Raw genomic sequence first — 25,482 nt, 5'->3', positions numbered from 1 at the left:
ACAAATTTTTATTCACAAATTATCAAAAATTTTTCTTTTATTTATTTTTATTTAAAACTTAATTCATCAATGTTTTATATTAAATGCAATCGCTTTTAAAAATCAACAACAAATAAAAAGTAATTACAATTTTTATGTTTTAATAAGCAAAAATGACACAAGTTTATGTACAAAATTGTTTAATAGCTGGCCCACAAAGTTTTTATTTGAAAGTAGTTGAAAATATTTGGTTTTAATCACACATGATATATTTTACAAATATTATCTGAATAATTAAAAACCATGTTTTATTTAACACAACATTGAAGTTACTTGTAAATTCAGCTGTAGTTTAAAACTGTGGAAGGAAAATTAAACCAACACAAAAATTAGTTTAAAGCTTAAAGAACAAATTGTTGTTTAAAACTTTTTTTACAATTCACAACTTTAATTGTTATCTGGTGATCGGCTGTAATCTTCATCTTTGACAGGTGACCTGGATCTACTTTTGTTACCGTTGTCATATGATCTAGATCGTGAGCGCTTTGGTGAACGAGAGCGCCTTGGTGATCTAGAACGTCTCGGTGAACGAGATCTGCTGTCACGATTGTTGGATCGAGACCTAGAACGCTGGGGGCTCCTGGAACGAGATCTGCTTATACTTCTTGATCTAGATCTTCTTTCCTCAGTAAGTCGAATCTTGCGACCATTAAACTCTGTATCATCAAGCTTTTTAATTGCAGCTCGCATGTCCTCGTGTGTTGCAAAATCAACAACTCCTTCATTTCTTACTTTTTGATGAGCTTCAGCAAATGTGACTTCTCCAGCTGTTCTTAAATAATCTTTAAGATCTTGCCAGCTTGCTCTTGTTGAAAGATTTTTTACTAAAACTCTATGCTTTGTGCGAGTAGGAGGTGCAAAACGCCCTCCGCTTCTTCCTCCTCCATAACCTCCTCCGAAGTCTCTGCCACCATAACGACCGCCTCCGTCTCTGCCACCATATCGTCCTCCTCCACCGCCTCCTCCTCCATAGTTAGAACGCCCATATCCACCTCCCCGATCATTGTAGCCTCTGTCTCCTCCTGGACCTCCTCTTCTTGGGGCACCTTTAGCAAGTTCAACTGTTACACGTTCACCACAGAGGGTTTGATTGTTTAGCTCGTAAACAGCATCATCTGCATCTCGGCGATCATCAAATTCAACAAATCCATATCCCGTCTTTAAATTGATCTCCAGAATCTTTCCAAATCCATCAAAAAATCTCTCTACATCACTTTCCGAGGCACGGTTGCTTAGGCGACCAATAAACACTCGACATCCAGACATATTTATTTAGAATAGAATTTACTCTCCACGACTAGCTTTATTAAAATAATTTGTTAAAAATTTAAATAATAATCTTTTAATGATACCTTACCATTTCTTTTTAAATAAGTAAAGTTTTGAAGCAGAAGGAATATACCAAAAAAAATTAGATTATTGCTAGAATGACAGGTAACAAGACCAACGATATCTTTTCTAAGGAAATTTGCGACTAGAAAAAAATGGCCCCCTGTTGAATGCTATCACAGAGCTTTGACCAAACCAACCCGTTAGATTAGTAGGTAACGAATGAGAAAGCGAAAACTGTAATAAATGTAAACATTTATTTTTTTTATTAAATGTTAACTAAAACAATTAAAAAATATGCCATACAAACCCCTTAAACATTTTTATCAGTAAAGTATTATTTGTTAATTTAAAAATGCATTAATTACATTTAAACCCAAAATTTAAACCCCAACTTAAATCAAGCAATTAAACCCAAAATTTAAACCCCAACTTAAAATCAAGTGTTCACCAAAAGTTTAACAATCCTTTACCCATGTAATATTCGAAAGTATAAAGCATTGTATTAAATATTTACCAATGCTACGGACGCAAAATTTACCATTTTTATTTATGATTTCAAGGCGCAACCTAGATAATTAGATTCTAAGAGATTCCAGAGATTTGTTAACATTTACAAAATCATGTTCTCTCAATCCTAACCAAAAACCATAGTGCAACAAAGGGCTAGTACTGGTAGGCGATAAGGAACCAAGACACATGCCAAGTAAATAAACAGGAAAAAGGACTGGGATCAATTATATTTCGGGGGCAGAAGCAACACAAAGGATGCCAGATGGCCAGAACAGAATGCATTTAAGTACTGTGAAAATAAATAACATTTTTTTAAACTGACTTAACTAAAATCAAATTTCTAAAGATTTTATATTTAAATAAATAAATCAAATAATTGAGTTTGATGATGCAATTAAAAGGGTTTATCAAAGACACACATTATACTTTTGGTGTGCAAACTAACAAATAGTAAAATATCTTATTTAAACAAATATGAATAAGTTAACTAACATCTGAACATAATGCCAAATGAATGACGTAAACAACTTTTAACCATTATCAGATTATGCTGAATCGTGACCGGCGTATATCAATATCCTGGCTTTAAGCGAACCCTGAACAACGAACAGATTAACAAATGTTGCATCCAACATCCAAGTATATCGTGCCTAACAATCCTAGTAAAAACATATTAATCAACGCTATCCAAATACCACTAACTTCTACGAACAAACAAGCGCAATGAAAAACCTTGGCGAACGTGGCAAGCTTCTTCTCCAGAAATCAATTTATATTCACATCGGTTCGATCTCGATATTAGGAAAAAACGTAACTGTACGCGGTTTACATAATAAAACTTACTATCTATTTTGCATATGTTTATATATAATATTTAAAATTGTTAAATTAACATTTCGAAGAATGTTGTATTATAGCAAGTAAAAGTGAATAACGCCCCTTAGATATTACATTCCTAAGACTGCACTAGAGACTACTTCCAGTAATCACGTGGTCAAAAAACGGTAGCCATTTTTTTTCACTTTGAACTATAATATATTGAATAGCTGCCAACAGTTTGTGTTAAAACCAAACATTATACACTTTAAAATTATTTTATTTTCGTTTAAATAAAAATAAACCCTTTTTTTATAAGTATTAATATTTATATTTGGGTAAATTTAGAACTAACTACTATATAATTCATGGTTTTTGGGCCGGTGTGTAGTGCTACCATTCTGATGGCAAAAACTATAAAAAATAAAAATAGCCAAAGTATTTTGATCGTTACTACGTATTTAAAAATGTTTGTACTGAAAATGTGGTCAATGATCCTGTTTGATATGTACAATATTTCAGAAAGATATTATAGTAACCAATATGTCCACAACTATTTATAATATTTTAACAAATTCTGTTTATTGCACAAGTCTAGAAAGGCAACCAACGCACAATTCAATTATGCCAGGATATAAATGAATAAATTGTCATTTAAAAAAATACAAAATAATTGTGTATGAAAGTGAAAATTGAATACAGTGTATACGAAAATAGAAAATTATTGCAAATTACTAAAAATGTAAATAGAACCAAAAATTTAAATAAACAAAAAACATTACTTCACTTGAACAATTTACATAAATGTCATAAAACTACAGAAATTAAATAATAATTTAAGTTGTGCAAAGGTTAAAAGCCAAAAAAAATTGTATAAAAACAATAAAGTAATATTAATAACACTAAATATATAAAAACTTTTTTTTTAATTTCCTAATTCTACATAAATAAAACTTAATAAACCTCCACTTATTTAAAAATCTACAATAAGCACCTAGATTATTATGTCTCAATTTTTTAGTTGGTTGCATGTATCTTTGATTCCATTTATAACAGCTGAGGAAGCTGATTTACATCTACTTTCTGGAAGCTTGTCAAGATGAAATTTAACATCCTAAAATGCAAAAAAAATTCTGTGTGATGCAATAGTTCTATTTGATAATTTATTATAATGTTAAGACAAAGTGACAAAAAAATAATTATATTAACTTCTTATGTGTAAAAGGTCCTTGTTACAATCAAAAAATATGTAACAAAATCAAGTTTAATAAAATTAAAATCTTACCGACAAAAAATGAGTGACATTCTTTTCAAAATTAAACAATTTCATAGCTGTATAAATTGCTTTAAATGAGGGCCATTTATCATTTTGAAAAGATCTTCTACAACCATGTAAAATTCTTACTCCATCAGTAACTGCACTTTTACATGCTGGCATGTACATGCAATGGTCAGGCCTGTAGTTGTATTTGCATGGAAAAGACATCATCATTTCTTATATAACATAAAATGGATTTATAACCCAAACTTATTTTGGTGACAAGTTGTCTATTTAAAATCATAAAAATGTTTAAGCCTAAATTGTTTGTTTTTTGATTCACTTTAAAACTTAATGAATTTTTTATCCTTTAAAAAAAATTTATTATAAAATCTGCGAAACCTGGATTATGATGGAATATAACATTTAGAAGATCCTGATCTCCCCATGTTATATTTAAACGATATTTTTTGTACAAAGGTAAAAGCATCTCCATCCAAGTCATCGAATCTTGTTGTAAATCATTTTTAAATTGGCTGCTTCTTACTCTGGTTAAGTTCATTAACATCACCTTAACAATTAAACTTCTAAATAAAAACTAGTAATTTATAAATAAAAAGTAATTGTATGTTAAAATGTGAAACACTTCAATAACTTATGAAGTTTACATGAAACACAAGTGCAACTCAAAATTTTCATATCAGCTCAAAAACATTTAATTTGTTTTAGGGTTTTAAAAGAAGTACCAATTCATGCCTTACATAAGAGTGCTAAGTGGAAGTATAACCAACCCTATAAGAAATGTATGCTTATACACACTAGTGTGCCAAAACAGCTCAGTCTAGTGGTGCTGTGACTAAAGACAACTCACCCCTGAATTGATTCCGGTTAAACCATAATATGGATGTCTTGCAAACCTAGTGTACCAAGCTACATTTGTTTGTTCATGCTCAGGAGACATTGCAGCTAGTTGAGTTGCATTAAAACTAACAAAAAAAAATTAAATTATTGTTTTTCATTGGCTTTTTTGTTACAATGAAATCAAATAACTTGGGTTAAAATTTTAGAGGAGAATTAAAAAATGTTATTATTACACAAGATTAAGGGATAAAATCTGGTAATAATTTTAAATGTTTAAAGAACAAATAAAATTTAAAAAAATCAAGTATATAAATAAATCTGTATAATTAAGTTACTCTATCAAAGTATCATAATGAAATTGTGAGAATTTAAGTAAATTTCTTTAAAACTGGGTAAACAATTGCCCTCATGATTTACATTATTTCACACTTAATACAATACCTTTATTTAACCCTTATCTAATAATAAAATTCTAATTTAAAATAAAAAGTTAACCTTTCAAAAAGTTTCCAGATTTCATCAACAGGACTAACAAACAAAATGTCTGTGTCGACATAAATAATTGAGTCAACGTTGTTTAGCAACTGTGGAAGAAATAAACGCTGTGATGCACATAATTTAAACAAGCTCTTCCATTTGCTTGCATTACCATCATCAGGATAGCTTACTGGATATGTTTTAAATTCATAATTTTTTTCACTGATTGTTTTCATTCTGCACATAAGTATTATTATTACAACCATTTGCTAATCTTATTTTTAAGTTGATTAACAGTTTGTGGTAAATCAATACAAGCAGTTGTTTGCATATTTGTGCAAATGGAAAAATTAGACATTTATTACTTTATTGCACTAAAAAAGAATTACCAACAGTCAACAATTTTACATACAAAGTATATGTCCTACAATTTTTTTGTGTCATAAATAATAATTTAAAGTAAGTAATTATTTGGTTATTTTTTACAATATGAAACAACAGTCTATAAATGTATGCAATGTAAGTAAGAAAATTTAATATACTTACGATTCCTCAAATTTAGGTTTTAAATTGTCATCAGCAAAAATATGAAGCATAACAGGGGATTTACTAAACAAAACTATTGATTTCAAGTTCACCAAAGTTTCTTCAAAACGGTCATCCTCCCCACAAGCAACCACAACGACATTAATTATTGGACTATGCGGTAATTGCCTATTTACAAAACTGTATTAAAAAATATTTACAAAAATATTGAGGAAAAAATTATAATTTATATAATAAATTAGCAGGTTAATATTATAAGCAAGAACTTTTCACAGCAAGTTAATTGTTCAGCAAATGTGCATACATAAATTATTAACAAGTAGGCTGGCTCATTATGCTAAGATTTATTTTAAGCAAACAAACCTTTCGACTAAGCAAATTTGATTGAGATCTTCCAAAGCTAATAAAGTTTTTTGGTGCAAACCAGCACCAAGCGACAACACTTTTAAACGTTTTATAAAGGTATCCCTAAAACAAATAAAAATATTTATTAAAATTATGTTATACAATTTAGTTGTTATTTTCTTAAAATTTAGTAGCAATTTTGCAAGCTGTAATAGCAAACGCGAAACTGTTTTAAATAATATACACAAATTTGGTTTTCATAAAAACATACATAAAATTAAAAAAAAATCTTTTATAAACACACTTTTAAAGATATTGTTTTAATAATCATTTAGATTAGCTTAAAAAAATATTTGCTTACCATTTTAGTTTTACGTTGTCCACTAACTTAGAATTAAGTGTAGTAAAATTAATTAAAAAAATGGCACATGTTAATACAAGTATTGATTTCCAAAGCATTCTTTGCAATAAGGTTATATTTTAAAAATATTTCTGTAAATAAATAATCAAACCGGCAATTATAAATAATAGTGATTTAGCATATATATATTTTTAAATATCTATCACATAACAATAAAAAAGATTTTGCGTAAAACTACAATCAATTAACATTTACAAATAAACTATTAAAACAATTAATTTAATTAAATAAATATAGTAGTTATAATAATATGATTTATCACAATAATAATTGCCTAACCATACAGGAAACAAAATTACAATTAGGAAATCCCACAATGTTTTCCTTTTTAAATATTAATAAACAAAAAATTAGAAAGATAGGCTATCCTGTTTCCTGAGTAAATACATAACCTCATTATAATGTATTCATGCAAACAAAAATTAGTTAAAAACCATTGCAAAGCTTAAATAAATGAGTGCTCATCAAATAACAATTAAAAAAACTAGTTTTTTAAATTTTAAATTTTTTTGTTAATACAAATTTATAAAAAAATTATTGTACCATACTCTTAAACTCTTACATGACCCTCTTTGATTTGCTCATATAATAGAGTGTCCAATGGAATGTATTTACCCTTTGAAGCATCCAGAAAAAACAAAGGATCTTTTACAACATTTATGTCAAATCCTTCATTTCTAAGTTGAACTTTTTTAATTTTATGGGTGCCAGTGACTTCCAAGAAGTCCGTTATTCGAACAAACAATGGCCGAGCATAAGAGGTAAGATTATCGACCACACCCTTATAAAAAATTTCCAAGTCCACTTCTTTGTCTGGATCCATTATAGCAGCCATTCCAGCTCTTCCCTCCATATCTGGTAATTCAACACCATACACTGCCACTGTGTGCTGATTGTGCAGCACTTTAGCCAGTTCTGCCTCGCACTCAGCTGTAGAAACATTTTCCCCCTTCCAACGGAAAGTATCACCAGTTCGATCTTTAAAGTACATGTTTCCATAAGTATCCATTGTAAGAACATCGCCAGTCATAAACACACTGTCACCTTTTCTCAAAACATCATAGGCAATTTTCTTAGCAGAAGCAGATTTATCAGCATAACCATCATACCTTTGGGTAGGGCTAGTAGAAATAATTTTACCAACAAGCATACCAAATTCACCAGGTTCGCATTTAACACACAACCCATCAGATCCTCTAATCAATTCCTTGTCTTCATCTATTTTTAACAGTGTTACAGGGTATGCCCATGGAGCCATGACTGACAGAAAGCCACAAGAACCAAGGGTGTTTGTTATGTTCATAAGATTAGCATTCCCTTCTGTTGCACCGTAAAACTCACCAACTTTTGCAATGTTGAAACGTTCAACAAAATGTCCCCATATTTCGGGGCGGAGACCATTTCCACTTGCCATTCTAACGTTATGATCCCTATCTGAGATTTTAGTTGGCTGAGCTAACAAGTACCTGCATATCTCACCAATGTATAAAATCACAGTGGAATCAAATTTTTTACAATCTATCCAAAAAGCTCGTGCTGAAAACTTGGTTCGAAATGAAAAGGTAATTCCATGGCAAAGACACTGCCCGAGCCCAACAATTCCTCCATTCGAATGGTACAATGGCAAGGAGCAGTATATGCTATCAGTTGATTTATATTGCAGTAGAAGATTAGGCATTGTAGACATAAAATAATATCGACAATGAGTGATAACTGCAGCTTTAGGCAATCCAGTGGTTCCAGATGTATAAATATACATTAAGTTATCCATGTAGGATGCATTTTTAGGTGGAGATGGTGTCAATCTTGAACCAGACTCTAAAACCAAATCAATTGAAGTCGTTTCAACAGGTTTTAAAGAGTCAGCATTATCACAAACAACATAATATTGTAAGTTTCCCTTTAATTCGCTTTGGACATTCTTAACCGCAGAGGCAAGTGTCCCAGAAAAAATAACTGCTTTGCTTAAAGATATGTTAATACAATGTGATAATGCATCGCCCCGTAAATTGTAATTAATTAATGCTGATACTGCACCAATTTTTGATAAACCCAGCCAGAGTGCAACAAATTCAGGCCGATTTTCCACAAAAATTGAAACAACATCACCCTGACCTATTCCTTGTTTCCTAAAATGATTTGCAATCGCGTTAGAATACTCATGCAAATCGTAAAATGACCACCTAACATTTTCCCATTGAAGTGCTATTTTATGAGGATGATTCTTTACAAGATCTTCAAATATAGTTGGAATTGTTACATTACGTTTTATATTTCTCATCTGACGAATTTTAAATCTCAACAAACAAGACAAAGCTCTGACATCGCGAAACAATGTCTGGTAAACCTGATCACAAAATTTCCATCCTCCTCTTGCAAAATAAATTGAAAACAAAACTGCTCCCACGAACATAAAATTAGTTGTCAAAAATGTATAGATTGAAGCTCCTATGATACCATAGGTTACCAAGCTACGCGCCATTACTCTAAACCACCTACTCTTTACTGTGTAATAAAAAGCTCTTAATACGTGGATTGGCCTTAACTGCATTTGGTTGCGAAAAAACGCAGATGCGTTTACTTTTTCCTTATTGAGCAATTTCACGGTTACAAAGTCCATTAAAAAAATACAAATTGCTGCAAAATTCAATCATGCGTTCAATTCTGAAAATTATAAACAAGTATACAACATTTCCAACGTTAAATCACATTTCAAGGGGGAGAATAAATATCTCATTTGTTTTAATTGCTTTTTTGTTTAATCGTTACTAATATATATTTCTGCCGAAAGTTTAAAAAATGAAAAATAAAACAATAACGATCAAAGTAAAAGTGGATTGTCGTTATGGGAACTGAGACATAAACATTTTCTGTTGGGCCTCTCAGTAAACTGCTCCTGTGTTTATTTATAAACTTGCATTGCATCGTATAAGCATTTGCCTGTTTTATTTAAATATGGGTTTAAGTAACCTTTAACTTCTGCAGGCTCTCACAGTAGTTGGCTCCGTGGTGTTGTATACTTACTACACGCAACTTTTTGGATTTGCCATCAAAATTTTTGTAAAAAAAGCATTCGTTTACCCCTTAATAACGTCAAGTGTTTAAAATAATCTTGTTTATGGTTTTGTGTTGCTTTATTAACTGTTACAAAACAAGAACAGCCATGAAACTAGTTAATAACAAAAAGGCACAATTACAAAATTGTACAATTTGTTAAAAAAAAAGTGGTTAAAATAAGAAATATATTTCTAGAAAGTTACAAAATATGATTAGTAAATGCTGACAAAAGTTTATTTTGAAATCTGTTGTTGAATTGTGGTTAATAAAGACATAATTTGTAGATATTCATCTGCTCCATCTATCAAACATTTGTCAATTATCTAAATAAAAATATTTCTGCATGATAAAAATTAAGGTTCAAAAACAATAACCCCAAAAAATTTATGCAAATTAAATAAATCTATATAAAGTGGTAAATTTTATCTACAAAACTTACAGCAATTTTTTCGGTTATTGAACTTTTTTGATCATCTGTTAAGTTTGACATAAGGACAATTTCATCGTGCATTTGAAGTATAATTTGGGATGCTAAAAGTTTAAAACAAAATATAGTATAATTATATATTTTTTTTTATTATAATACCAAAATGCAGCCACAGAAATAACTTACAGCCACAGAAATAACTTCGAAATCTAAGATTTCGAACCATAACTAGTCAAAAAAATATGTTAATTATACCTGCATGCCCATCATACCCTACTTCTTGGACAGCTTTCTGTATTTTTTCATAAGAATTTAAAAAACAGACTTCAATTAATTTTCGAATAGTTTCATCTGGTATTACCTGCAATAAGAAGTATGTTAAAAGAACGCAAAATGTAAAGTAGAAATTAAATTTGTCTTATCCTTTACATATGCTATTAATATATTTATAAGTATGAAAGGAATTTTTATGCCTTTGTGATGGTATCCAAAAAAACATTTAAGCATGTAATAGAATTTTCCATTCTAGAATAAACAAACCGCAGTTATTTCCAGAACATCTTTTTGTGAAATTCCTTCCTCCCCCTTCAACCTATAAGCTGTGTGAAGAAAAGTCATTGATTTACGAAGATCACCTTCAGAACATGTGACCAAACTATGCATTGCCTTCAAGATAAAACAATATTTTAAATCGTAGGTAATCAATAAATATATTTACTATCGATGCATACAATTTACTATTATAAATATTTCTTTCAAATGTCACAAACTACTACTCATTTACAGGTAATTTAATCTATATTAACTGAAATATCAAAGTAGTATAAAATCTTACATCATGAGAAATTTTCACATTTTCTTTTTCGCAAACGAACAAAAGTCTTTTCTTTTGATCTTCAATGGAAAGTGGTTTAAATCGAAATTGTGAACAACGAGAAGTAATCGGGGCTATTAGTCTGTTAATAATTTTGCATGTAAGTTTTCGTTAAGCTACTTCATCATTCTATTTAATAATTTTAGGCAAAAAAACAATTTTGTATAATAAAATTATTACTAAATAGAAGTGACATACCTACTGACATAGTTACAAATAAGACAAAATCGAGTCGTTTTTGTTTGTTTTTCCATGGTTCGTCTTAAAGCTTCTTGTGCGGCTTTGGTCATTGAATCTGCTTCATCCAGGATGATTATTTTGTATGGTGGACATTTCTTACCACTGAGCATAAAAACAAGAAAACAAAATTATAAATTAAAAGTCAAGTGGTTAAAATACACTGCGCATAACATTTGTTAGTTCTAAAAAAACTATTTGTTTTAAAAAAAACAACTGTTAGCTCAACCCAGTCTCGCATTGCCTTTTAACAGTTTGGAATATTATAGATTATAATTCCCCAATAATTAAACTGTTGATTAAGTGCTGGCTCAGCAGGAGTTCAAATTGTTTATAGCGCCTTACTCATGGGCCAGCAGTGGGTTGAACCAACAACCTTATGTTGGCAGTGGGGGTCGAACCAACAACCTCATGTTGTGTAGCAAATGTTCTGACTACTACACTACACTGCCAATCTTTAGAAGTATATAAAACTGTTGGATCAATTTAGGTCTTGTTTAAAAAAAAACTTGATTTTCTACTTAATTTTTTTTTAATTTAGTTTAACTTACTCTTCACGCACAGTGTTTGCAGTAAGCTGTGCAAAATTTTTAACTTTTTCCCTCACTACTCCAATGCCACGTTCATCTGAAGCATTCAGTTCCAACACTCTTTCTTTCATCAATTGTGATCCATAAAGCTCATGGGCTAAAGCTAATATTGTTGAGGTTTTCCCTGTACCAGGTGGCCCATAAAACAACAGATTTGGAAGCTAAAATAAAAGTTACACAAAAATACATAATTAAATATTATATACATTTGATTATGTACTTTTAAATGTTATTTAACTGATAAATTTGCTATAAGTTAACCAAAATACAAAAAAATCTTACATCAGCACCAAGAAGAGATTTTCTTAAAACTGATACAACCTCATCTTGATGTGCTACATCATCAACAGATTTAGGTCTACTATAAACAAATGATAAAAATGATATTAATAAATCTAAAATAAAAAAGGGCCAAAATACACGCCCTATAGTTTTCTATTTTTTATACATATATCTTTATTCCCGATGTGAGAAAGTTAACTTTAAGACCTAATCAAAGAAAGAGTAACACATACTGGCTTGGCAGGCCAGGAGTTTATACTATTTGACCGTTTATAGGATCTTACTTAAGTAAAAGCACTACATTGGGGATCAAACCCGCAATCTCATGTAGTGTAGCAAGTTTTCTGACTTCTACACTAGTACACTACCAGACTACGCTGCTGTATATTTAGAAGTTAAAACAATAAGAACAAAACAATATTTATGTCATATATATTTTATAATCACTTACTTAAACAAATTAAAATTATATTTTTAAGCTAAGTGGTATACAATATAAAAGAAAAAACCTACTATTTTTCAACCCAGGGTTTATTTTTTAAAGATTCTGAATTTACGGCCTTCTTCTTCAAAGGATTTTTTGTTAATTCTCCGCTATGTTTTAAAAACGATTGCATTTTATTAAATTCTTTTTAATTTAAACGTTTTGTTTGTGTGTTCAAATATTTGTTTATGTACACCAGAAGTACGGGTAGCTTACGTTTGCGTACAAGCGAAGGGTAAGGATGTAAACATCAACGTGAGTTTTGTACTTCAAAGAAGTTATCAAGTGGCGGGAAATGCTACACCTGTACAGTCGTAACGTAGCAGTTAATAATAGGGACAACAGATAAGGGCATTCTAAGTTGTCCCCAATAAAACATTTATTGTTTACAGGATTTTTATTCAAGTTAGTTTAACATAAATCTGTTTTTATTTAAATAAACTGGCGTAGGAATTTGGATGTGCTTAATGACAGGCTTCAAACGCGAATATAAATATTGCGGTCTAACAACGCCACAACCGAAATGTGGATTACTCTAAATTCCACAACATACCTATCTCAATCAATTAAATCCATATAAACAACTTGTAATAGATGCATTAGCTACATGGTGGTTTATTGGGTAGTCTTAATATACATACTTATTTCCTTAACAGAAACTGTAAAAAATGTTTTTAAATTGAATATATTTATTCATTGATATTAACAACAAAAAATCGCAGGAACATATTCACAAAACAGTAGCAAATAAATTAAACATTATCAACATTATGACCATTTTTTAGAAATTTGAACTTTGCTTATAGACATGCAACAACCAAAAAAACTTTAATTAACAGCAGCAAGGAAAAAACATCAAAAGTAGTTAAAAAATCAGTTTGAACTTTTATAAAAAAAATTTATAAGCGGAACTTGTCGCAAAGCACTTTGTTGCTAACCAAATGTTTATTTAGATAAAAAATAAAGTTACAAGGCCTGTGGTTTAGCTGGTATCCATTGCTTCTATTGAGATGACTGAAGTAGCGGAAGTTGTGTCTTTTTGAACATTTTCAAACATAACTGACAGCTCGGAGCTTGATCGAACCTGTAAAAACATCAGTTACCAGTTTTAAATTTACAAACACCGGCAGCATAGTGTGGTAGTTTAAATACTAAGCTTAACTACACCAAGTTTGTGTTAAATACTCACCGCTTTTTAATACTCACCGCTTTTATGCTTTAGCAGCATTAAGTAAGGCTTCATAAACAGTATGAACTTTAGCTAAGCCAAAACCAATCAGTAAGATAATTATCGAGTCAAAATAAAAACTTTCAAACCTGTGCAAGAAATTCACTCATAACAGAAGATTTATCAGCATCTGGAATTGACAATAAAGCATTGACAGCTCTTAAGGCTGACCTCTTCAGCTCATCTTGTTTTTCAAATTCTTGTTTTACAGAATCAGCCTTGACCTTTAAAACATGGGTAAAACCAGAAATTTCAGTAAGCAAATTTTGTAATGTTTTTCTTATATTTTATTTGACTGTTACCCATTGGTTAACTGATTTAACTGTTTCTTGCAGGAATTTTTTCTATAAAACTATAATATTATGCATTTTAACTGTATTTGATTCAATAAATTAAGTTGTTTTATAATTTTATTATTTAATTTGTCAATTCACTACGCTAAAAAAATAATATATTTATACCAAGATATGATCGTATAATGGAGCAATTAGGGTAATACTGAATTTTCACCTAACCAATTTTATTTATAGTAATTGTTTTTACTTAATCAATCTTATTTATTTAATACCTAATCCACAGCCCTGGTTAAATGTCAGAGAGACCAAATATATATTTAACATACCTTAACTGTGCATGTCGCACGAAGAGGTTCAATGAGTCGATCAACGTGTTGTAATACAGCAGTTGGGCACAAGTTCGAGAGTCGAACGAGCATCAAAAAAGTTAACATCTGAAAATAAAAAATTATTGATATTAAAACATAAATCTAGCAGTATACAACTAAGTAAGGGCAAAAAGTTTATAAGGTTTTAAAAAATAAATAAAGATAAACATCATTTTTTTACCTAACTCAATAACTTTAGAAAGATAGAAATTTAAAATAATTAATATTGCTTGTTAACAAAAACATAAAAACCAAAACATTTATAAGTAAGTAAAGCATTCTTAAATAAGTTGCCCGTAAGTTACCTTAATGTCATAACTGTCCTTTAAGCCGTTCTCAACATAAGTAATAAATGCAAAAATATCGAGTTGTGTAACTGACGACTCCAACAAAGTGTACATGCATTCAAATGCTGCTTTTCTTACATCTAATCCATCATCGACTGTGTGTCGAAAAGGCCCCATCATTACTTCTCTGTAAATTTTCAAAAAATAGTTAGAATAATACTACCATAATAAAGGGTAAATATAAATAAATTTTCAATTGTCTATTTAAAAATATTATTAAAAAGCAAAATGTTTTTGTAGCTTATGAATATTGAACAATCACTTAACCTGATTAATTCTTTTCTTATTTTTGTTTCGCCGTAAAGTTTAGGAAGAACTTCTGGTAGTAAATCCCGTATAAGCATCGTTTTATTGTGGGCAGCAGAGTTAAGCATGGTAAGAGTTACTCTTCTTACATTCAGATCTGGATCCTGTAAAAAATATTGTCAATTTTATTACATTTAAAAATATTATAAAAAAATAATCAAAACAGACCCATTAAAATACAACTTTGTTCTCAATATAATATAACTGGCGATAAACAATACCCCAAAAATATATTTTGTCTGGTTGACATGCATTTAAAGCATATTTAGTAGTTAGTGTGGTGTAGTAGTCAGAATACCTACTACACTACATGAGGTCAAGGGTTCTATCCCTACTGCTTTCATGCTGTAATGCCCTTGTAAGGCAATATGAATGGTATAAACTCCTGCTGAGCCACCCCATTAATATAAAACTTAGTTATTGGGCAAATATAATCAATAATATCTCAAACTGCCAAACTCGAGACTGTGTCGATGTAACAGATGATACTCTATGTTTAGGTCGTGAAGTCAACCACATAAAAGATAAATTTATATAAAAAAAAATATAACCTGTTTCCAGAAAAAAAAATCATAGTAATTAATAACAATTAATAACTTATAAAACAAGTAATATTTAAATAGATAGGTTAACTTTTTATTTTACAACCTAAAAACTTCACCAGTTATTTATAATCCACATAAATTTGTTGTACCTCAAGCAAGTTCAGAAAATCTCCAAAACATTCCTTCAACATACTATCAATTGGAAGAGCTTGGTCGGTTATAGTAAACTTAACAGCTGTCACCACCGTGGCCCGCACCAGAGCAGATTGTGAGGATAAAGATGACTTTAGTTTGGGCAAAAGCTGATCGGGATGAAACAGGGTAAGTTTGCCGAGACATTCTGCCACCACATTTCGTGTTCCTATAACCATAAGTAAACAAATGCTTAATAATTTTTAACAGCGTGGTGTAGTGGTAAAAACACTTGCTACACCACATAAGGTTCTGGGTTCAATCCCCACTGCACTCATGCTGTTGCACCCTCGAGTAAGGTGCTATAAACGGTATGAACTCCTTTTAAACCAGCACTAATCATCAGCTTGATTATTGGGTAATTATAATCTATATAATATCCCAAATTACTGAATGCAACATGAGACTGGGTCGGAGTAACTGATGTTACTCTATGTTTAGGTCGTGCATCCTAGAGATAAGTTAGAAATAGAAACAATATTAACAAACCTTCTTCTGGACTTTCAGAATATTGAAACAACAAGTTCCAAATATCAGCCATATAGCTCTCCAGTGCCTCTTGTGGAGAAAAGCTGATTGTTTCTTTTAGTGAATGGAGTAAAAGATATTGACTCTTTGGCTGGTAAAAAAAAAAATTTAGATCATAAAAGGTTTATAAAAAAAACTAGCAAAATCAGAAGTAAAAATACCCCCTTTTAATTAAGCTTGGTGGACAATATTTATATTCATGCATGTATATATGTATGTCCAATTAATGGGCTTACAAGGCTCAAAATGTAATAAACAGCTATGTGTAGTCTGCAGGTAAATGATCAGGGTCAAATATCGATTGCATGGATATTTTGACAAATAAATAAAACGCTGACTGTTACCTATTGACTAGTAAATTATAATATTTTAGATTTTTTAATACTTTGTTCATTTTTGATCAGAATGGTGATGCCCACTACCCTTAACAAAAATTTATGTGTACACTATAACGAGTTAAGTTAAATTAAAGTTACTTAAAAAATTGACCCTTTAAAGTTAAAATTACCTGAATTTGAATTTGTTTTAGCATTCCTGGTAAATAATGTTGTAAATTTCCAATACAAATTCTACCTAGAGAAAACGAAGCAGCTGATTTGACTTCTTCATTGGAGGCACTAAAAGCACTGATCACAACCTTAAATTCAATGTTAATTAATTTATTTACTAAAAATATGTTGTATTAAATATTGTTATTTTAAGTTAAAAATATATATTTAGATAGAAATAGGTAAAATGGTTAGGAATCTTGTCTTTAAAACTTTTATAACTTATTAATACTTAAACTGATATATTGGTGATTTTTTTTACTCATAAATTGGTGTCACTGAACACAAGAATGGTTTTAACTTTAAATAGTTTTATTTACTTTTTAAGTTATACAATTTAAAAAAAAATTAATTTAATTAAAAAAAAAGAAAAAGAAGGCCCTGTTTGTGATGACGTAGAGAGTACTAGCTTGCATAAATTCAATAATTTGTATTTTTTATGTTACACGAAAAAATATGGTAACCTGGTTTTTGGTGTTCATTATTTTTAATATTTTTCGAAAACTAAATTGTAAGTACAACAGACGTTTTTAAAGGTCCTAAAGGCGTTTTGTGATTTAGTGTCAACGATACTAATGCTAAATACAACACTTACAAAATTAAAAAACTCTCTAATATAGCACATTAATAGTTAAGTTACCGTTTCTAAATCTTTAAAGCTGGTAAGGTCAATATTTTGGCCAATTTCACCCAGCGAAAGAAGAACAAAAGTTCTAATAGAGTCGGTGGATTTTTGATTTTGAACATCCATCTTAAATTGGTTAACAATCATCTCACACTCAGATGGACATGCCATAACGAGTGCAGAAATACACTTGGCTAAATAAAAAAAATAAATACCCAATAAACAGAATGATAAATTTCAATAAATTTGTATTCCATTATTATCACAAAAAAAATTTGTGTTTTAAAAAAATTTTCTTAAATAAAAAAAAACGACTTTATGTCCTAAACCTAGTGTAACTTTTTGTTTTTGTTACTAAACCTAAACTCGAGTTGCCTTTGGCAGTTTGGGTTATATTAAATATAACTGCCCAAAAATTAACCTGTCATCTAGGTTTTTGGTTAGACAGAAAGTTCTAATGCTTATAGAATCGAACTCAAGGGCACTTTAACATGGAAGCAGTTGGGATCGAAGCTAGAACCTTATGATGAAGCTAAATGCTCCAGCCATTACACCACACTATCAGTACACCTACACCACACTTATTGTTACATTTAAAAGCAAGTTTAATATAAATTACATTTCCAATCTAAATTTTTTACAAGTTTACCAAATTAAATATTTAAAAAAAAATTTTTAACCTCATAAAACTAAACCAACCTGTAGAATGATAGGCTTGCTTATGAAGTGAGGCAACTGCTATAGGAGAAGTTCCTTTTTGCTTGGAGGAAGGTGATCTCGAAGGATATATTGGTTCGATGAGGGAGCAGAGAACATCCCTGAACTTTACAAATGACTCCTCTCCCCTGTTCTTCCTCTCGATGCTGCATGAAAGCAGGACACGAAAAAAATCGAGAACAGCATTTAAAGCTCCTCCTAAGAAGTAAATTTGTTAATCAAATTATAAAAATTAAAAAAATTTTTTTGACAAAATACTGTTTAATTATTCTTTGAATGTGGTTTATTGAAGCAAAAACACCGTGATTTTATGCTAACATTCTGTTTTTTTAGTAGTTCGTTTTACATAATTTCTGTTGACCAAAAAAACATATTCCCTTAAATTTAAAGTAACATGTTATTAAAAATATTTTTTTTATCTAAAAAAATATGGTATATTTTTAAAAATTGTTGAAAAAGCGCCATTTTCCCACCTTGCAACAACGGTGACTTAACAATCTGATAAATATTTGGTAAAATGAGATCGAGCAATTTTTTTAATCCCGATGAAATAGAAAGTTGGAGGAGCAGGGTTAAAAGTTGGATGGAGAGCTGTGTGATGTGAAGATCGGACTCGTTGATGAGCTGTGGGATTTCTTCGACAACCGAGGTCATCATTTCAATTGTGACGTCACTAAAATAACAAAAACATTAGATTTGAAAAATGTTAAAATATGCCTAATTTTTTTGAGATGTATAAAAGAAATAAATAAAAGAAATAAAGTAACCGTTTTTATTTATTTAGACTTTTGCAGTATAGATTTACTACTAAAACTCCAACAATATTTTTTTAAATTAACTTAGAGAAATTGCAGTTTAGTTCTTAACACTAAGAATTTCAAACGTTTTAATAGGTTTTAATTTATGTTTTTAATTTTTTTTTTATTGTTCTTAAGGGCATAGGTTTTTTAAAATTTTTATTGGGTGAGGTGTGCGGTTTGGAACGTGTTTAAGCTATGTGTAAACGCCAGGCTCAAGGCCGAATAGTGTGCCATTGCCGCGGCTTGAACCCGAAACTATTTGGCTCATATTCTGACGCCATGAAGATTTATCACACTACCGAACATATGTTTTTACTTAATACTTACAAGAAAAAATTCTACAGTTAAAATAAAACCCTTATTAATTGAAAATAAATAAATTACCCAGGAAAATTATTAAAGATGCTGTCCAAACATCTAAGGGTCGAAATTTTCAGAGATCTCTGATTTTTGCGCAAAAAATTTGCTAGAACAGGCATGGCCCTTGACAAAATTGGGGATAAACTAACATGCTTGGAAAGTGCCACCATGTGCAAGGATTTCACTGTTGTCAAGCGAGTAATCTCGTTCTTTAAACGGTCAAGAAACAGTTCGAGAGTGGTGGGTATCTCATTTGTTAATCTAAAAAAAATTAAACATTACTTGTTCATGTTTTCATATTATTTTAACTGTAGTAGGAAACTGTAATAAAAAAACTTGTTATTTTATATATTAAAACAAAAATATCATAACAAATTAAATGTGTTTGTCAGTAAAGCTCTACTGGCCAAACTTAATTAACAAAAATTTAGCCACTATTTTTATACTGATATCAATATTGTACTTAAATACAAAAACAGTTCAAAAAACAGTACACAAGTAATTTATTACATGCCTAAAACCAATCATTTAAGTAAGTTCTTTAAAAGTTAAATTTTAATTAACATTCCTTTAAAAATGTTAGTTTTTTTTATAAAATAAACCTGAGTCCTGCAGATGAAATAATTTGCCCCATGCAGGTAATAGCTCTTTCCTTCACCTCTTGATCAATGTCTGATGTTTTAAGTCGATGCAGGGTTGCAAAATAAAGAGATTGGATAAGTGGGTCGGGGTCAAATGCAACATTGTCTACACAAATTACCTGATACAAAACAAATAAAATTATAGAGACCGGCAGCGTGGTATAAGATGGGCAGCGTGGTGTAGTGGTCAAAACACTTCCTACACTACATGAGGTCCTGGGTTCGATTTCCAGTAATCTTATGCTGCAGCACCCTTGAGTCAAGCCCTATAAACGGTATGAACTACTTTTAAGCCATCACTTAATTAGCAGCTTTTTGGGGGAATTATATTCTATAATATCCTAAACTCCCACAGGCAACTCGAGACTGGGTTAGAGTAACTGTTGTAACTCTATGTTTAGCTCGCGCATTTAACCTTTCCACATCGTAGATAAATATATATAAAAATAATAGTAAAATTACATACCAAACATCAACAAAATATATATTTTGGCACAACAAACCTTTATCAAATCTTGCATAACCAGTAAAGCATCAGAAGTGATTTTATAAAAAGAATCTTTTACGCATAAAATAATGAGAGGAGTCAGTTCTACCACGTAGGGATGTATCACCTTAGAAGGAAAACAATAAAAATATTGTTAGAATTACCAACTTAAAAAATGTAGTAAAAAATTTTTATTGATATTTTATTTGATTTATTCTAGTTTACCTCAGGTTCATGATGCATCAACAAAACATGAATAAAGTTAAGCGAGTCAATTTTCATGTTTGACGAGTTGTTACGAGTTGCACTCAAACTGTAACTTAAGCCTGGCATGAGTGCACCCAAGTGAGTCGAGAGACAGCCAGGCACGGTGAGTGTGAGTTGAGTCAGAAGTGAGAAACAACAATGCCGAGTTTTTACACTTTTCTCAACCAAATGCTTATGCAGAGCTAAAAAAAAATTTAAAGCAAAATTTTATAAAACTTTTTTTATTTTCTTTGTGTTAAAGACAACTTTAAGTCTAAAGACAAAATAACAAATGCTACCCTTTTCCGGCTTAATTTTTATTCGGTAGCTTTTGGCTATTATTGATCCATACCTTGTTAATTTACTTGTTAATTGTGTTTTGTTTGTCTTGGTAAAAAATTTGTACTATTTTTATATTATTTAAAGGGGACATAAAAGCAAACGGGATTAAACTCAAAACCATACATATATAGAAGCAAAGTGATCTTTTTACCCGCTATGCCAAAATTTATAAAAACAACAAATATTAAAATTTAATTGAAAAAACCTACATTTTATAATGGTTGGAACTTGGCTTGATAAGAGAGCTAATGAAGTATCCTCCGTTTCCATGGCATCACCACTTTGTCCTGTTGCTATAACAACCTGGGTTGATGATGTCACAGCTCTGGTATGTTTAACAAGAGCAATAAAGGCGTTAAAAATGTCGCCTTTGACACTCTCCTCTCTCTCCTAAAAAATGAGCAGTTATATTAACAACAAGTTATATTAACAACATCAGAAAAAAAAAAATTTTAAATTTTATTTGTAAAGTTGTAACTGTAGTAAATACAGATAACTAGTAACAATATGAAAATGTGCAAGATAAACAAAGAAATATATAAAAACATTAAGGATAGGGAGGCAGCCAACTTATATTTAAACACAGTTATATCAAGGTCTACCTTAAATCTAGACACAAGGGGTAGTGATACAGTTTGATAAATTTCAACTAATAATTCGGGTCTTGTTGATACTATTGCTTCCAAGCATTTTGCTGAGGCACGGCGCACCTTAAAAAACAAACATTTATTAAATGTTAATTTAAAATATAACCTATAAAAAATTGGTGTGAATTAAAATAAAAAAACTAACCAAAAATATAGCTTCTTTCTAAAAAAACTTTTTAAAATGTATATAAATAACAAACATTGATGTATAATGGAGCTAGGGGCTAATGTCTAACTATAAGGATTTAAAACTGTTATTTTTGGTGCATGGGCAAATTAACATGGGTATATATTAGTTGTAAGTTGCAATCATATACTGTGACAACTGACAATTAAAATTCAGTTGATAGGGCAAGCCAAGGACTAATTTGTAATTGCCTCTTATTTTAGAATTAAAAAACAAAACACTATAGCATGGTGCAAATTTTTTTTTTAAATTGTAATGACCATATAAAATTAAAATTACAGCAAGCCTAAACATATTTTGAAAAGCATAGAAAAATGTTACCTTCCAGCTAAGATCTTCGTCATCAGAGTAATCTTCATCTTGATCTTCATCCAGATCATCATCAATAACATCCTCATCATCATCATCATAGTTATAATTAGGGTCATAAGTAATATATCTAAAAGTAAAATAATTTTATAAAATATTTCTTAAACGTATATTGACACCAGTTAATGGTGATTGGTTACATTTTTTTTAATGTCTTAAACATTTTAAAGGCTGAAGGTAGGTGGTAAACTAAATAATTTAAAGTGCAAAATAGTAGGAAAAATTTTTTTAAAATAAAAAATCAATATTCGTACCAAATAAGTTAGTAAAAAGTATAAAAATTACTAAATTGCAATATCATTGTATTAAGTATTAGCTCTATTCTTAATATCAGCAAAGTCAACTTTCTAGTTATATTTATTTGTTTAAAAATCACTTGATATAAATTGGTCCCAATAACTTACTGTAAGCATAGTTGAATAATGTTTAAAATGTGAGGTGTGACCTCCATTGGACACCTTCTAATAAACAACTCGAAAGCTTGCATGCAATGTTCTCTCAGTTCATCATCCACCTTAAAAAAAATAAAACAATTTAATAAAAGATTATCAATTTTAAATAATTTAATTAATAAAAGTATTTTTTTAATTTCATGGGCTATTTATTAACTAGTCATCTAGTTAAGCACTTACTATACAAGCTTATACTAGGGTTTTAAATATTTGGTTATGCATACAATAGTTTTTTTATTTTAAGACATGTTATAAAATAAATATATAAACATCAAGTGCTTTAACATATTATGTCCAATGTACAAATTGGCCTTAAAAATAAAAAAATGCATCCAGCATACATCAAGTATACATACCTCATCAATAATGTTTTTACAATATTTACAAGTATTCATCTCTACCTGTTCTTGAATAGAGAATAATGTGATCAAAGGCATCAATTGTTCCAGAAACTTCCCCACTCGGTGGCCAGCCTGTCTTGTAATCGAACATATGCATTGCACGTAAGTTCTCCTTGTTCTTGAGAGAGCATCTTCATCTCCAACTCCGAGTTCCTCATGTTTTAATTCCTTCACTAGGTGACCCACAAGATCGCTAAATATTGTGTTGTTACAGCTAATAACCTAAATTAGAATAAAATAATAAAAATAATTTTTAATTAATTTTAAGAGTTTACCAACTTTATTTTTACTACCTAATAACAAATTGTTACAATACCAGTAAAAAATTCACTTACAAAAAAAATTTATCTTTACATTTTGTTTACAAAAAAATATAAAATGAACTTACTAGATGACCAATCGCAGTGTTGGATCGTTTTCTTATTGCCATTCTATTACTTCTAAGTAGTGGCAGTAGAGCTTCTTTTATTTGAGGATGGAAAGTCAAAAGCAGAGCTCCATGTCTGCTTAAAAGATCGCCTAAAAAATAAGTTTAAAAATTTAGATTTTAAACCACACTTTTTAAATTTAATTTTATTAATTTTTTTTCTTTAAATATTAGAGTACCATACTGCCTACAAGTTAAAAATAAGTAGGCCAATATTAAATACAGGTAACATACCCAATATATCCAATGCCTCTAACTGTACTGAAACATCTTTTTGTTTTGCAATGGCTGCAGTTAATCGGCCGGTTATTTTTTTGCAAATGTTTCCAACCAAGGTTGCATTCGATTGTGGAAGTTCGGATATAACAGTTTTTAATCCAATGCTAATTAAAGTTTAAATAAATTTCAACAATTAGCAAAAACAATGCAGAGGTAATTTATCAAAATGCAATTTATTTACTGTAACATAACTTACTTGACTATTTTCAAATTGTAAATAAAATTTAAACAACTGTTTATTGATGTTAAATAACTGTACCTGGAAATATCACGCAATTGTTCCTTATCCGACAACATGTTGCTGCATAGAGTTTCCACTATTGTTTCAATTTGATACTCCTTTACTTTGCCAACCAATGGACCAAGACTAAAAAAAAATCAAGTTTTTAAAACAATAAACCACAATTTATGTATATATATAAATTTAAAACGATTAATTAAATTAAAGGAAAAAAATGCAATTTGTTAAATAATGTTAGGAATACTAACCAACGAACAGCCAAATTTTGAACTTCTCCATTTTTATCTTCAAGTAATTTCAATAACATCTTAATAACCTTTCTTTCACTTTCATCATCTAACTTTATTGAGCCTTTTTGCAGTTCAACCATTAAGTCATTTGTAGCCATGAATCTAAAAAGTATATAACTTTTAAAATGCATAAAAATGCATTATATTACTTCTAATAAAAGAATGATAAACCCATTATTAGAAAACCCATTTTTATATTGATAAATTACAACAACATAAAAATAAAAAAAATGGAATGTTATACAAAAGCAGCTGGTATAAACTAAATATTAATTTTTTTTTGTATATTTTTATCCTCGATGTGGGAAGGTCGAATGCACGAGCTAAACATAAGGTAACATCAGTTTCTCATGTGTGGTGAAGCAAGTGTTCTTACCACTACACCATGCTGCAGGTGATGTATAGGGCCTCCTATACAATGTATAAATTGGTTGCCACTACAAAATGTTGTTAACTAAATTTTACCCCAACTTTCTAGGTAAAGAATAAGAGTGGGATTTATATCTAAACCCGCATAAACCCTTCTTTACAAGTCATTGATTGCATTCCCAGCTAGAGATTTTACTGGCTATATTTAGTAGTAACAAATCACTTTTGTTTTAATTTGAAAAAATAAAGGATTTGATAACTTTGTTAAATACAATGTTCACTTGAAGCAAATGATTAATACTAAATTTTCTTAATTTATAAATGAAGGTGTTTATAATTACCTGTAGTCCTTGTCATGTGAATTCATTTTGTCTAATAAACTTGAAATATGGTAAAGAGGATTGGCCATTTTTAATTTTATAAGTTATGCTCACAGATTTACGAAGCCTAATATACTGCAACACAAAGTATTATGTAAAATTTTCGTTCATTTTTAATATCAAATATACACCGAATTGCCAGTCCAAGCTACCAAGGAACATTACTGTGTTAAAATTATACTATTTGTGACTAATTAATTTCCAAAAAAAACATCAAGTAAATTGATGATTATAAAAAAGAACAAAAAAGTGCAGGATATTTTAATATGAACCCCAAACAGGAGCTTTATTAGCGTCGTCCGCCAAGT

The 25,482-nt window shown here is 30.0% G+C and overlaps 4 protein-coding genes and 1 pseudogene across 6 annotated transcripts; all 5 read right to left on the bottom strand.

Moving 5' to 3' along the window:
- Position 1: 1 nt before the first annotated feature.
- LOC145745356 (serine/arginine-rich splicing factor 5 pseudogene) lies at positions 2-2,614 on the bottom strand (annotated as a pseudogene). Of its 2 annotated transcripts, XR_014281256.1 has the most exons (3): positions 2,374-2,614; positions 1,910-2,170; positions 2-1,605 (listed from the first exon to the last, which is right to left on the bottom strand). The product of XR_014281256.1 is annotated as a serine/arginine-rich splicing factor 5 pseudogene, transcript variant X1 (transcript). The 2 variants fall into 2 exon arrangements; XR_014281257.1 differs by having other exon boundaries at positions 1,910-2,614.
- A 653-nt stretch (positions 2,615-3,267) lies between these two features.
- Positions 3,268-6,677, bottom strand: LOC145745155 (glucoside xylosyltransferase 2-like). The gene is made up of 8 exons (XM_082563154.1): positions 6,546-6,677; positions 6,203-6,307; positions 5,840-6,007; positions 5,312-5,530; positions 4,827-4,941; positions 4,358-4,526; positions 3,983-4,191; positions 3,268-3,811 (listed from the first exon to the last, which is right to left on the bottom strand). Exons 1-8 carry the CDS (start codon positions 6,641-6,643, stop codon positions 3,707-3,709), a joined length of 1,188 nt encoding a protein of 395 aa, XP_082419280.1. The 5' UTR covers positions 6,644-6,677; the 3' UTR covers positions 3,268-3,706.
- Positions 6,678-6,894: 217 nt separating this feature from the next.
- On the bottom strand, positions 6,895-9,178 carry LOC145745355 (long-chain fatty acid transport protein 4-like). The gene has a single exon (XM_082563408.1). It carries the CDS (start codon positions 9,154-9,156, stop codon positions 7,156-7,158), a length of 2,001 nt encoding a protein of 666 aa, XP_082419534.1. The 5' UTR covers positions 9,157-9,178; the 3' UTR covers positions 6,895-7,155.
- A 555-nt stretch (positions 9,179-9,733) lies between these two features.
- Positions 9,734-12,806, bottom strand: LOC145744677 (replication factor C subunit 4-like). Its single transcript, XM_082562590.1, has 9 exons — positions 12,586-12,806; positions 12,073-12,151; positions 11,752-11,951; positions 11,162-11,305; positions 10,925-11,045; positions 10,630-10,755; positions 10,345-10,450; positions 10,102-10,193; positions 9,734-9,985 (listed from the first exon to the last, which is right to left on the bottom strand). The coding sequence occupies exons 1-9, from the start codon at positions 12,687-12,689 to the stop codon at positions 9,896-9,898; spliced, it is 1,062 nt and encodes a 353-aa protein (XP_082418716.1). The 5' UTR covers positions 12,690-12,806; the 3' UTR covers positions 9,734-9,895.
- Positions 12,807-13,235: 429 nt separating this feature from the next.
- LOC145746107 (cullin-associated NEDD8-dissociated protein 1-like) lies at positions 13,236-25,250 on the bottom strand. The gene is made up of 25 exons (XM_082564297.1): positions 25,136-25,250; positions 24,384-24,527; positions 24,154-24,261; positions 23,850-23,998; positions 23,577-23,707; positions 23,189-23,410; positions 22,740-22,849; positions 22,288-22,405; positions 21,735-21,842; positions 21,342-21,522; positions 20,770-20,993; positions 20,561-20,671; positions 20,019-20,176; positions 19,441-19,677; positions 18,730-18,929; positions 18,239-18,454; positions 17,555-17,733; positions 16,875-17,003; positions 16,328-16,457; positions 15,796-16,007; positions 15,063-15,205; positions 14,754-14,922; positions 14,407-14,514; positions 13,874-14,008; positions 13,236-13,640 (listed from the first exon to the last, which is right to left on the bottom strand). The coding sequence occupies exons 1-25, from the start codon at positions 25,201-25,203 to the stop codon at positions 13,539-13,541; spliced, it is 3,792 nt and encodes a 1,263-aa protein (XP_082420423.1). The 5' UTR covers positions 25,204-25,250; the 3' UTR covers positions 13,236-13,538.
- Positions 25,251-25,482: the final 232 nt, after the last annotated feature.

Source organism: Corella eumyota, chromosome 3 (assembly GCF_963082875.1).
Source record: "Corella eumyota chromosome 3, kaCorEumy4.1, whole genome shotgun sequence".
NCBI classification, from domain to species: domain Eukaryota; kingdom Metazoa; phylum Chordata; class Ascidiacea; order Phlebobranchia; family Corellidae; genus Corella; species Corella eumyota.
The sequence above is the reverse complement of the archived record's forward strand: the minus strand, read 5'-3'. Positions and strand labels throughout refer to the sequence as shown.

Bases quoted from the DNA above. Each gene is read 5' to 3' on its own strand.
- LOC145745155 (XM_082563154.1), bottom strand. From the start codon at position 6,643: ATGCTTTGGAAATCAATACTTGTATTAACATGTGCCATTTTTTTAATT. The intron at 6,308-6,545 runs GTAAGCAAATAT...TATTTGTTTTAG, and splicing joins GACAACGTAAAACTAAAATG to GGATACCTTTATAAAACGTT. The intron at 4,192-4,357 runs GTTTCGCAGATT...ATGTTATATAAG, and splicing joins TATATTCCATCATAATCCAG to AAATGATGATGTCTTTTCCA.
- LOC145745355 (XM_082563408.1), bottom strand. From the start codon at position 9,156: ATGCAGTTAAGGCCAATCCACGTATTAAGAGCTTTTTATTACACAGTA.
- LOC145744677 (XM_082562590.1), bottom strand. From the start codon at position 12,689: ATGCAATCGTTTTTAAAACATAGCGGAGAATTAACAAAAAATCCTTTG. The intron at 12,152-12,585 runs GTAGGTTTTTTC...ATTTGTTTATAG, and splicing joins AAACCCTGGGTTGAAAAATA to TAGACCTAAATCTGTTGATG. The intron at 10,451-10,629 runs GTTTGTTTATTC...TTCTTATTGCAG, and splicing joins ATGTTCTGGAAATAACTGCG to GTAATACCAGATGAAACTAT.
- LOC145746107 (XM_082564297.1), bottom strand. From the start codon at position 25,203: ATGGCCAATCCTCTTTACCATATTTCAAGTTTATTAGACAAAATGAAT. The intron at 24,528-25,135 runs GTAATTATAAAC...TATACTTTTTAG, and splicing joins TCACATGACAAGGACTACAG to ATTCATGGCTACAAATGACT. The intron at 16,008-16,327 runs GTTTGTTAATAT...TTATGGTTATAG, and splicing joins TTCTGAAAGTCCAGAAGAAG to GAACACGAAATGTGGTGGCA.